A 14,092-nucleotide genomic window follows, 5' to 3' on the forward strand; every position below is an offset into this window, starting at 1 on the left:
GGAAGCTGTGGCTTTCAAAGTCTTCTTTATATTTGTCACCTAATGGACAAAAGAAATGATATATTACATAGAAAAACAAACAAGAATGCAAAAAAATAAAAATTATATAATTATACTAATTATATATATATATATATATATATATATATATATATATATATACACACACACACACACACACATATATACACATACACACACACCCACCCCGTATTTAATCGCCGTATAACACTCACTTTTTTCCCCTTAAAATCAGGGAAAAATCGTGGGTGCGTGTTTTATGCCGGCCCCCCGCCGATTGTGAGCGTTTTCGCAGCTCTCGGCCTCTCTTGGCGGCTTTTGGCCACTCTCGACGGCTCTCGGCAGCTTTCGGCCACTCTCGGCGGCTCTCGACGGCTTTTGGCTGAAAGCCGCCGAGAGCGCCCGAGACAAGCGAGAATGGGCGAGAGCCGCCGAGAATAGCCGAAAGCCGCCGATAGCGGCTGAGATTGGCCGAGAGCCACCGAGAGCAGCGGGAGCCATTTTTAAACGGCAGCACTGCAAACACAGAGGCAAGGCTGCAGATTGAAATTCACAAGGCTGCAATGATTCTACAGATGGACACTGACAATGTTACACTAACACTGAAAGGCTGCAATGATGGACACTGACAATGCTACACTAACACTGAAAGGCTGCAATGATGGACAAGGCTACAGATGGACACTGACAATGCTACACTGACAAGGCTGCAATGATGGACACTGACAATGCTACACTGACAAGGCTGCAATAATGGACAAGGCTACAGATGGACACTGACAAGGCTGCATTGATGGGCATTTAAATGTAAGTTTTTTTCCTTAAACTTCCCTACTAAACTTGGGGTGCGTGTTATACGCCGATAAATACGGTATAATATATATATATATATATATATATATATATATATATATATACACACACATACATATATATATATACACACACATACATACACACACACACACACACACACAAGCATAATTATAAAAAAAAAAAAAAAAACACGACAGTGCACATACTATACAGAGGTAGGCAAAAGAACACATTGTAAAAAGGTAGCTACAAGTATATGTGCCACATAGTTCCCAGCTGTGGATCTGTGCAGCTACTTCAGATTAACCACTGGCCACTTACTTGCTATCCAGTTACAAAGCTTTGGTAGTCAACCTTTACTAAGCAGTGTCACGCTTGGATATATTTTTTTAATAATGGATTAAATAGGATTTTACTAGGTTTTTTTTTTTTTTTTTTTTAAACCAAACACTGAGTGGTGCTTCCCCAGAACTCTATTACAAGCTTGTTTTGATAACGCTTAGTTCTTACTGATACTGCTTAGATATATTTTCTAGCAAACTATGTAGCTTTTCCGAAACAGCTGTATTTATTTTGAGATCAGGTGTCACTGGACACAGATGGACTCCCTCCAAATAATTATAGGACATCTGGATGCAATTAGCTGCACCAGTTTTTTAGTGGCTTCACAGCTAAGGGAGTGAAAACTTATGCAATCAAGATTTTGCAGGATTTTTTTTTTTTTTTTTTACCACTTACATTATATCTTGGGTAGATCAGAGACATAAAATACCCATTAAATCCATTTAATTTCTAGGTTATATTTAAAAGTGGGTAAAACTCCAAGGGCAAATTGAATCGTGAAGCAATGTATATATAAAAACACACACACACTAAATTACTATAAATTTCTCATTGACTAAGAACATGACATACTAATAAGGAAAGTACTGTCCTCTGCTGGTTTTAAAAGGAACAACCACTGCCCACCATTGACATTAGAATACACTTGTCAAATGAGGGTACAGTCACAGAACTAATTTTTGTGTTAAACTTTTAAATTTTTGTGTTTAGGTATCCAGGGTATGTTTTTGTTTTTATGTTTTTTTTTTTTACTTTGAAGAAAGTAGAATAGAACACAAATGTCTGCGATTACTGAGTATCTATTGCAGTGTGTCACTTGCTACTTGCTTTTCCTTTTGTAAATGAAACAGTAGTGTGATATAAGTATCCTGTAACAATACCTGGCAAACCTAGATATCCAAATCTCTGAAAGGGTAAACCATCTAGCTGCCTACAGCAAACGGAATGTCCTTTTCATTCTTCTATACTGAACTCACATTTTTGAATGCTGTATATTTTCTATACACATTTTGGTTGCGATTCGCAATAAGAACTGTTCCTCCTTTAGACACCTATGGATGGCTTTCCAAATGACTTTTCTAACTGTATTTTAAAGATTCAAGGTTACATATAGTAGGCAAGCTTTACATAAAACTGTATCTGTCAATAACACTCAGAAGATAAAGGTCAATGGTCCTATGATCATTCTTTAGGTTCTTCAGAGAAATAAGTGGGGTTACCCAATATGGTTAGGCAATGTGCCAGAAGTTTCAGATTTTAAAAGGGACCTACATTTACCTTTAGTTTTGTCACACTAACTCTGCATGCACCCACCCTGCAAGAGCCCTTGACTTCTTATGAATTGCTTAAAGTGTAACTACACTCTTGTTGAGAAAAAACATATAACCCTCTCTGGGTGGATTTATGTATATCGCAAAAAAAAACCCTAAAAACAACTGTTTATTAAACTCCAATAGCTGTACAAAAGTGTAAAATTATATTAATAAATGAGGATGTGGAGTCATCTGGATACAGATATTGAACATAAAATAAAAAATAGATTAGAAAATGAGTGTTGTTACTATAGATCGCCATTATGTGACATATTACAGATAAACATATGCTGGGTGTAATATTGATATCATTTGGAACAGGGCTGGTCATTCTGAGTTCAGCGTAAAAGTATATTTGCACCATTAACCCCAAATTTTGTGAGAGGGGATAATTTTTCTAAAACACAACTTTTTAAATAGGTAAATCTGTCTAATTAAAATGATTTCCACTGAGCTGTTGCTGGAGAGAATAGGTTCACCATTTAATGGCTATGGCTTTACAGTACAAAGTACGGTATTTCTCAAATACATTTTTTGTTATATTATGGTCAGAACTCTTCACCCTAGTATGCCGAACAGGCAGTTGTCAAGGGGTACAGGGGACAGAAAAAAAAAAAAAAAAAAGGAGTAAAGTACATGTGTTATACAAACATGTTGGAAACCTTTTGTCACATATATGACAGGCTTTGTATTTTGTATGACTGTTTGCAAAAACAATAAAAAAGTATTGCAAAACAAAAAGTAGTTAGCATGATGACTACTTGCTTCCAGAACTCAAAGATCATTAGACAACCACAAATGAGATCAATTCTTTGTATTCCCCATATTATGCTATCGAACAAGGGATAGGTATGTTTGACAGATATTGTACAATCGGATCAGCCTGTTAATAACTGCAGAAGAAACAAACCATGGGGTTGAGGATTTAAATTTTGCTTCCAGCTTATTTAATGATCCACTCTTCCCATTATTTCCTCCTCATTCCTGGCCTCGGGATCCCCTTGAGACCGACACCTTCTATTTCACTCTCTTTGCTTCTCTCACTATAACTACTCTTACTTTCACTCTCGTATTTTTCACAGGATACACCTACTCCACAGTCAGTCATTTTGGTTGATCTGGGGCTTGGGCCCATGGACTTTAGACCACCTCTTTGTTCCTTTAGGGACAATGGTGGACAGACTCATATTGTATGCCTTCTTTTTTTGTTTGTTGGATCCCATTATTACTCTTTCAGAATTGTAAAACCTACTAGTCCTTTTTTGTACTGTTTTGATACACTAAAACCTAAATAATATATATTTGACTATAAAAAGCAGGAAATTACATTTCTGAGAGTGGCCTGTATGCTAATGGTCTTCAAAATGCCTCCAGATTGCCATACTCTACTGAATTATTGACCATATCCATGAAAGTTGCACATCAAAATAGAGAGGAAACTTTTAATTTACCGTAGATACTCGAGTATAAGTCGTTCCGAGTATAAGTCGAGGCCCTAATTTACAACAAAAAAAAATGGGAAAAACGTAGTGACCCGAGTATAAGACGAGGGTGAGAAATGCAGCAGCTACTGTAAGTGGAAAAAAAGAGGGTCAACAATGCCCATTTGCAGCCTCACTGTGCCCATTTGCATGCCTCACTGTGCCCATTTGCAGCCATAGGTCCCCCGAACTTAAAACTTGGTAGTTAAGGGTTCCTAGATGCCCCCTAGCTGCAGCCAAAATTTGGGGTCTCTGAACCCAAATGGTCCCGAAATGACATTGCTACAGATGGACACAGTTGACAGACTTTGGGGCCCCGTATCTCGGGGCCACTTAGTGCTAGGAACCCCAAATTTGGTGTGCAAGTGGAACTAGCACCATAAAATACCCAAAGCTGGGGTTTCTAGCACCAAGTGTCCCAGAGATACAGGGCCCCAAAAATTGGTTCAGAAAATGTCAAGCACTTTTCTGCAGCAGGGAATGACATTTTCTGAACCGGCTTTGGGGCCCCGTATCTCGGGGCCATTTGGTTCTAGGAACCCCAGCTTTGGATATGTTGTGGTACCAGGTCCTCTGGGTTTGCACACCAAATTTGGGGTTCCTAGCACCTAGTGGCCCTGAGATATGTGGCCCCAAAATTGGTTCAGAAAAGCTCAAGCATTTTTCTGCAGCAGAGAATGACATTTTCCGAACCGATTTTGGGGCCCCGTATCTCGGGGCCACTTAGTGCTAGGAACCCCATCTTTGGATATGTTGTGGTTCCTAGCACAAAGTGGCCCTGGGATACGGGGCCCCAAAGTCGGTTTGGAAAATGAAATTTTTTGCTGCAGAAAAGTGCTTGACTCAAGTATAAGTCGAGGGGGGCACTTTCAGCACAAAAAAAATGTGCTGAAAAACTCGACTTATACTCGAGTATATACGGTAAGTTAAATCGCAAAAAGGCTTGTATAGCAAATTTCTATGCTTTATACATTCTAACAAAAATGTTTTCCTTTAACCTCTGGGAGCTTGGCACACCACTTAACATCCCATTTTGCAATAGAGAACCACTCTAATATATGGGGGAGATGCTGGAGATGCATGTCAAAGCCCCATGAAAGTTGACGATGTTGAAAGGGGTTTGAGGTGCCAAAGATCTGTCACATTATTACCATATTCTGGTAATCCTTTCAACACTGGCAACTCCTTTAGTTGGAAGTAAAATCCTCACTATTCAGAAGCGGAGAAGTAACATGGGACAGCAAACTTAGAAAGCTCAATACAGGCAAAACGTGACCTCTTTTACCCTAATCTGTTAAATCTCAACATCCCTTGTGCTAACAGTATCCTTAGATATAAGAGTACTTTTGTCTGATGCAGCTGATATCAGCTCCCTCTAACAACATTTGCAGGTATCAACCATATGCGGGCATCACTGGACAGTCTGCACTCAGGGAAGCTTTTCTATATGGTATTAAAATCGTAATCTGAAGCACTGTTTATTGTAATGTGCCTCCCACACCTGAATACATATATACACCAAATACCAACAATTTATTATACCACTGTAATCCACGGTACCCCAGAGTGTAATCCTAGTAGCCTCTGGGATACTGTGGATTACAGCTTTAATATAAATTGTCGGTATTAACTGTGGGAGTTACTATGGACTACTATATATGGATCTGCATTTTACTAGCACTTCATCCATCTGCCCCTTTGGTCTAAGTGGGTCATACTGCCACAGCTCCTGGAGCAGACGTCCCAGAGGATCGTTAATCCCTAGTTTTGCTATGTCTAACTTGGAGCTGATTAATATGCATATTGCATCTACTCCTGTGGAAGTGGATAGAGATCCATGAAACAGGTTAAAGTGGAGTTCCACCCACTTTTACAACTCTTCAGCAACCCTCAGTAAACTGTGCACTGTAAACGAATTGGATATTTTTTTTTTTTTTCTCAGCACCTACTGTATATCTGCTGTATTCATTTTTCACTTCCTCCTCCCTGGCCGTGGCCCATCGCATCATTTCCTGTTTGCAATGCCTTCTGGGAAGGGGTGGCAACTTCCTCTGAAACTGCCGTTGCTATGGAAACCTGACCTGAAACCTATTACACCGCTTGTGCTGCACTGAGCATGTGCGAGATCTGCAAGGTTGAGATCCAGGAAGAAATACAGTCTGGCTTCAGATGCCCACACTTAAGATGGCCACGGCCTGCTGCAAGTTTATAAAACAAACTACTGCTATAAACTAACAAAACAGACCTTAGTTTACAGACCAACTTTACTAGAATACATTACGCTTGTGTATTATAGGGGTATTTTTATTTAAAAAGTATAATTTCAGCCGGAACACCACTTTAAGTGATTGGATGCAATGTGTTATACAATCAGGCACCAATATTTGGACTATATATATGTAAAAATATTATGACTATGGGTGAATTTATATTGCAATATTATTTATGTTGCTATGTTCTACATACTACAAATCAGCGCTATATTATTTTTAATTTGATTTTATTGTGATGAGACTTGTATTCATGGAATACTACATTTGCAATCACGTGTATCAATTATGTAGTAATTTGTATGTGATGTACCTGATTTAAAGTCCACGAGCCAATGTATTGGAATGTGTGTATATACTTCTATGTTGTCCTTACAAGAGATGGGGCCAAAACGGAGTGTTTGCACAAGGCATACTTGTGCTTGGTTGGCCATTGTGATCATACAGGCTCATGCCCCAATCATCCTACTGAAAGACCATGTAGATTACTTAATTAAACCACTGTCTTAGGTCTTCAACCTGCAAATTTCTAGTTTGTGTGCGTTATATGTACTACTACTGGTTTCTTTGCACTTAATGGTTGTTTCTTTGTCTTTTGAGCCCTGTGCACGTTTTTGGGAAAGATGATGGCAAAAAGCAATACTGATAGACTGTGGATCATGTATATTTAACCTGTAATGATGAGCGGCTTGCTTTTCGTTCAGTGTGCTTATACTCACTTCTGTCTCTATTTGCTGCTGTGTGCGGATGTGGTTCTCCTTGTACTGGTTAGCCCGTAGCACTTGCTGTTCAATCCCCATTAAAACTGCCTCACAGCCATCACACCTGAAATATAAAATTATTTTGAAATCAGAGGCATGCTTAGTATTATAAAACATTTCAATTCCTCAACCCAAAACAAAAGGTAAAATAATAACCAATTATACATGAATAGCAAGCCAACTAGGAGACAAAGTCTAGGGTGAATGTTTTCATCCTCTGCCATTAGAGGTATTTACTCTGTGGTCTATTTATAATTTTACACACGTGCCATCTTGAAGGAGAACTTTAGCCAGAAAATTAAGTCCTGTTAGATTACTTCAGGCTGCCCCCTTTTGTAGGTATAGCTATGTAAATGATTAAAAAAAGGGCCTATACTGCTTAAAATTTAGTAATACACACACTGTCTCATCCTGCTCTGCACATGCTCAGTTGCCCTCCATTTTTAGGCACTGCTGAGTTTGTGAAGGCCGATCTGCTGATTAAAGGGGTTGTAAACCCTCATGTTTTTTCACTTTAACATATCCTATGCATTGAAGTGAAAAAACCTGTCACTGTCACTGTAATTTTTTTTTTAAATAAACAACGAAGCTTTACAATCACTTTAAAGCAGAATTAATCCCTTCTATCCTTTACAGCCAAGGAAGCTGCTTCTGTCTAATCTGCAACTGTCATGGTGCTGCACATTGTGATCAGTTATGACACCAGCCATTTCATGGTTTGACAGTTTGGTTTAAGACACAAGCCAATGTGATAGTTAGCAATCCCATCATTCCAGGAATGTAGCTTTTTTAAAACTGGTAAATCGAAGGATTTGCTTTATGATTTACTGCTGTTCAGGGGCTCTGGGCTTCAGCAAAATGTCAACCTCTAGCAAGAAGAAACAGGAGCAATGCTGGAGGCAATTTACAGCACACATATATTTTGGTAGCATAACTCAATGTGGAATGTATGTTCCTTGCCGGAGAACATTTTTTTATCAAGTTGTTATGGGTAAAGTCCCGCTTTAAAATTGTACTACAAAAACATGACATCAAAATGGTTAGATACAAATACAATACCTAAAAGGTCCTGTCAAAATATATTACATATTACATGTTATATGTAAGAATAAAACAGATTAAAACACAGGACACTATTCTGTGGACCATTTAGATTTTGGATGAGGCCCCTATAAAGCACAAGTAACAGATTTATGTAAAGAAATCAACACCAACTTATCTTTTTGAAAATGATAGTTTTCTGGATTGTCAAACTAATCAAGTGGCTTCTTCTATATATTCTGGTTCTCTTACCCATGAACTAGTATGAAGATCGGAAGTCCATACATTAGGTCAAAGACTAACCCAGAGACAGCCAGGTGTTTAGCATTTTTAGAAAAGGCTCAGAAATAGCAGCCTCTGTATTTTTCTCAAATTTGAAAGCAACCACTGCAAGCCTCCTTGTGGAAATATTTGTTCCCTGGCTGTCATGCTATTCCAAGTAATTCAGTGCTTTCTGAATCACTGACCCTATAACAAGTATGCATATCTGTAAAATTTTCTTCATCTGTATGCTTGTTCTGGGCTAATTTTCATACACAGAGCCATCCAGGAAACCTGCATTTTCAGGTGGCCAGCAATGGAAACCTCCATATTTTCTTAACGAAACGTTTGCTGTAAGAAATGTCATACTAGAGATCATCTCATGGGAAACATGAGCCCTTTTCCTATGAAAATTCATATGACACCATCTTTGAAGAAATGTCAAAGGAAAAAGTCCATAAGCCACACATCATAAAGCAGACTCACATCATGAAACAGGGGTGGAGCAAAGCATGTTGGGGGCCTGGGCTGAGGCTGCCATTATTCTCACTTCATGCACATGGGTCTGCTTTATGATGTGTGGCTTATGGACCTTTTCCTTTGACATTGCTGTAGCTTGGAGTTAGGACGAGCTCCCTGTCCTTGCCTGTACTCACAGCGGTATAGTTGGACTTTACCTCTCTACCTGAGCAGCACCTAATATTTGTCTTTTTGGATTACCATCTTTGAAGACCCAGACACTCCACCAAAAATAAAACAACTTTGGGTGTAGTTTTTTTTTTTTAACCCTGATAAAGCAAAGCTTTCGTTCAAATCACTATTACTGTGGTAAGGACATTTTGGGAAAGGCTGCTATAGATGCTGCAAGAGTCATGGCAAAAGAGCTATAGAAAGCACTACTGCTATATAAATAAGTAAATAAAATAGTGTAGTGAATGTGTGTGTTAACCACTTGCCTACTGGGCACTTTCACCCTCTTCCTGCCCAATTTTCAGCGCTGTCACACTTTGAATGACAATTGCGTAGTCATGCAACACTGTACCCAAATAACATTTTTATCATTTTTTATCACACAAATAGAGCTTTCTTTTGGTGGTATTTAATCACCGCTGTTTTTTTTTTTTTTTACTAAAAAATAAAAAACGAAAAATAGACCGAAAATTTGTGTGTGTGTGTGTGTGTGTGTGGTTTGGGGAGTTTCTTAGTTTCCGTGAGTACATTTTGTAAATAAGTAATTTTTCTCCTTCACTGATGAGGCAGCAATTATGGAGCTATGGGCACTAATTAGGTGGCACTGATGAGAAGGCACCAATATGCCACACTGATGGGCAGCACTGGTGTGCAATGATAGGCGGCACTGAAAGGCAGCAGACTGGTATCACTAATGGGCACAGATTGGTGTCACTGATGGGCATTGCAGGGGCTATACTGTAATCAGGGCACTGATGATCAGGGCACAGATTACCTGTACAGGTCTCCCCTACGAGGAGATGCCGCTGATGGGATCTCTTGGCCATACCCTCAGTCAGTGTGAAGCAAGGAGAGCCGATAAATGGCACTTCCTTGTTTACATGTGACCGGGTGTGATTGGACACAACTAATCACATGGGTAAAGAGCCGCGTCATTGGCTCTTTCCCGAGATCGGGGCCACGCCGTGTCAGTTCTGGGGCGCCGTCATATCACGTCGTCCCAGGACGAGAGTGCTGCTATTTTACTATACGGCGGACAGCAAGTGGTTAAATATAGAAAAACAATGTGTGAAAGTATGTAAATAAAATGATTCTCACCACTCCTGAAGAGTTTTAACAATGCTACTTATATCCTTCTTGGGAATGTCCCGTCCAATGCAGAAATCCACTTCCAACACATGGTTGCGCTGATCCAGTTTGCCCTGAATTATATCTGTATAAACTGCTTCTATAATTAGATCCTCCAGCTCTCTGAGGTTCCTCATATCCAAATCTTTCAGCAGCACAGAATATGGAATGCACTAAGAGGGAGAAACATTCGACTTGATTAATACAATAATGTGGATGCAAACAAGAAACACAGATCTTAAAAAAAAAATGCCAGATGATTTTATAATAAGGTTATGCGCACTTGATATCTTTTTACAAGCTCTGAGAACATCTTTACTCAAGGTTGTGAACTAAAATTAATCGAGGAAAAGTGGCATGTGTTGAGGGATTGGTCTGTTCTGTCCAATATATATTGCAAAATTTTTACTGAAGAAGATTTTTTGCTATGTGGAGGTTAAATCTCTTTTCCTCCAGATGTAAAGAGTGCCCCCAAATGTGTACAGGAAGGATCAGAGTGAAAGGGCAGCAAAAACGTGTGAGTTAATGTGATGTCGCTTCTACTTTAACATGTAAAAATAGGATTTTTTTCTACAGCTTACCTGTAAAATCCTTCTCGGAGTACAGCACGAGACACAGAGCAGCCATAATAACTAACTGGGTTATACACCACCTATAGGTGAATGAACACTGGCAAACCAAAAAAGAAAGGAAGTCCTCCCCTATATAACCCCTCCTACACAGAAAGTACCTCAGTTTTGTAGCAAGCAATAAACTTCCCAGACAAGAGGGAAGGGATCTCTGTTTCCCGTGATGTACTAGGATTTTACAGTTAAGCTGTAGAAAAAATCCAATTTTTTTTTTTTATCGTACATTACAGGACACAAAGCAGTCATAACTAATTGGGACGTCCCCAACCAATGCTTTTGAGGGGAGGGAACCCATTATGACCAAAGAAAATATCATCAGAACAGGATCTATATAGCAGCCTGCAGCACACTGCGTCCAAATGCCACATCCTCCTGAGTCTTGACATTCACTTGATAAAGCATGGTGAATGTATGCACCGAAGACCAAGTAGCATCCTTGCAAATCAGAGCCATCGATGCTTGATGATGAACTGCCCATGAAGCACTCACTCTTCTGGTAGTGTGTGCCCTTACTGGAAAAGGTGGGGTTTTTCCCCCTTAATCCATACGCCTGAACAATCACTTGACGGATCCATTGAGGAATCGTCGACTTAGATGCTGCCTGTCCCTTCTTGGGACCTTCTGGCAATACAAACAGAACATCAGTCTTCCGAATCTGAGCCGACATCTTCAGATAGACCCTGATAGCTACATCAAGAGAATGAAGTAACTTCTCCTCTGTAGATTGTTGATTTGGAAAGAAGGAAGGCAGAATGACATCCCGATTCAGATGAAAACTGGACATTACCTTAGGCAAAAATTCCGGTTGTGGCCGCAAAATTGCCCTATCCTGGTGTAAGATCAAATATGGTTCTTTGCAGGCCAGAGCCGCCGATTCCGACACCCTCCTGGCCGATGTCACTGCAATCAAGAAAGCTAGCTTTCTTGTCAAAAGGACCAGAGGAATCTGCCGAGAAGGCTCAAAAGGTTGCCTTTGTAAGACCCCCAGGACTAAATTTAAATCCCAAGGGCACAGTGGATGCCATCTCCTGGCCTCACACCAGGCAATGTAAGGTTTCCAAACTCTATAGTAGATACTCCTGGAGACTGGCTTTCTAGCATTTAACATGGTAGACAATACTGGCCCAGAAATGCCCCAGTCTTTTAAAATCATGGTTTCAACAGCCAAACCGTTAAATTTAGAGACCGTAAAGCAGGATGGAATATCGGACCTTGCGAGATCTGGATGGAGTGGAAGAACCCATGGGTTCCCTAACGCCAATCTTACAATTTGTGCGTACCAAGTTCTTCTTGGTCAGGCTGGAGCTACTAGAATCACCCGTTTTCTCTCTTCCCAGACCCTACGCATTAATCTTGGTAATAGCCGTATTGGAGGGAAGGCATAGATGAGAGAGAACCAATCCCGCGGGATTATTAAGGCATCTGCCCCTAATGCAAGCGGGTCCCTGATTCTGGACACAAAACGCCTAGTTTCCTGTTGAACCTGGACACCAGCAGGTTTACATCTGGAACCCCTCATCGACGGCAAATCAACAAAAAGATTTTGGGATTTAGGGACCATTCCCCTGGAAACATTTGCTGGCGACTCAAAGTCTGCCTGCCAATTTTCCACACCCGGAACAAACACTGCTGATAGGAATGGAACAAACTTTTCTGCCCAGGTCAGCATGCGATCCACTTCCTTCTGGGCTGTCTGACTCCTGGTGTCTGACTCCTGGTGACTGATGTAAGCTGTAGCCGTAATAGATCGTCCAGGTATCCTGCAACCGATATACCCTAAGATCTTAGAATTGCCAACACCGGAGCCAGTACCTTTGTGAATACATGAGGTGCCGTGGCTAACCCGAAGGGCAGCGTCACAAACAGAAAATGTTGGTTGCCCACTGAGAATCGCAGAAACCTTTGATGGGATCTGCAGATTGGCACATGTAGATATGCATCCTTGATGTCTATGGACGACAAATTCCTTTTCGTGCAAGAAGACTTGGACTGACCGGATTGACTCCATGCGAAAAGAGCATTATGTCTAGCAAATGATTCAGAGCCTTCAGATCCAAAAATAGGCCTCATATCTCCGTTTAGTTTTGGCATTACAAAAAGATTTGGAGTAAAAACCCCTGAACCTTTCGTTGGTTGGAACCTCTGAAATCACTCCTTGTGACCTTAGATGATCTATTGACTGAAAAAATGATTTTTTCTTTTTCGGATCTGTGGGGACGTTGGATCTTAAGAACCGAGAGGGGGTGAAATCCCCGGAATTCTATTTTGTACCCCTGAGACAGTCTCCCCCTCACCCACTTGAGTGGGTTTGGGACTGGATGTAGGGGGCCTCTGGGCCCAGGGCTTTTTCTGCCCTTGCGGCTTTCCTCTAGACCTGGATGACTGAGCAGTCGAAAATGCCTGAAATTGGAAGTGCTGGGTACTGAAGCACTAGACACCTTAAAAGGTAGGTCGTCTGCTCCTTTTCCTAACTGGTACAAGCGCACTTTTACCCCCTGAAATCTTCTGGATATATTTGGCAAAATCTTCTCCAAATAGCCACTCCCCGTGAAACGGGAAACCAGCTAATAATCTCCTGCAGGGTAACTACGCAGACCAGTTCTTTAACCACAGAATCCTGCACAAATGTAATAATGGAATGGCAAGCCGGGACACCTGTTGTATGGAATCTTTAACAGTATCTACTGCAAAACATAAGGCATGAGGTAATTCTGCAAATTCCTCAGCAGATACCCCCAGATCGATGACACTCTTAACAACTCGCTTAACCTGGTCCTTTAAAGACTGACAAATACCTACAGCTGCCACAACCGGTTGTGCCGCAGACCCAGCAATAGCAAATCAGGCCTTTAATAAGGACTCCAACTTTTTATCCACTAGATCTTTAAACACCTGGGCATTATCTACAGGACAGGTAAGACTCTTGTTCACAGAAGAAATGGCAGCGTCCACCGATGGCATACTCCATTTCTTTATAAACTTTTCCTCCATAGGGTACAATAGAGCAAACCTTTTAGGAGGAATAAAAAGTTTATCCGGGTGATCCCAGTCAGCATACACAATTTGCTCTAGCAACGGATGCAAGGGGAAAGCCTGCAAACTTTGTGGAGGACGAAGAGAGCTTAAAGATGAAAAGGCAACCTCAGGGACCTCCACAGGCGGCAATTTAAATCCTGATCGGACCATCTCCGTGAGGGATTGGATCAATAGTCTCTGGGATTGAGAGGCTGAAAATGGTTCTTCGGAACCTGACTAATCAGAAGTGGAGTCTGTGGCCCAACCTTCCTCCCAGTCATTTACAGCCACTTCTTCCATATCTTCTGCCCAATCCTGTTCCAA

General features: G+C 40.7%; 1 protein-coding gene across 1 annotated transcript in view; it reads right to left on the bottom strand.

The window, feature by feature from the left end:
• The window catches only part of COPS7B (COP9 signalosome subunit 7B), a 35,893-nt gene that overhangs the window by 1,086 nt on the left and 20,715 nt on the right, over positions 1-14,092 (bottom strand). Inside the window, exons 5-7 of the mRNA XM_073626505.1 lie at positions 10,095-10,297; positions 6,963-7,068; positions 1-39 (exon numbers count right to left, since the gene is read on the bottom strand). The exon at positions 1-39 is cut by the window's left edge and continues 1,086 nt beyond it. Coding sequence (XP_073482606.1) covers positions 1-39; positions 6,963-7,068; positions 10,095-10,297 — 348 coding nt within the window. The remainder of the gene's footprint in view (positions 40-6,962; positions 7,069-10,094; positions 10,298-14,092) is intronic.

The sequence above is a fragment of the Aquarana catesbeiana genome, linkage group LG04 (genome assembly GCF_042186555.1).
Source record: "Aquarana catesbeiana isolate 2022-GZ linkage group LG04, ASM4218655v1, whole genome shotgun sequence".
In the NCBI taxonomy this organism is placed as follows: Eukaryota; Metazoa; Chordata; class Amphibia; order Anura; family Ranidae; genus Aquarana; species Aquarana catesbeiana.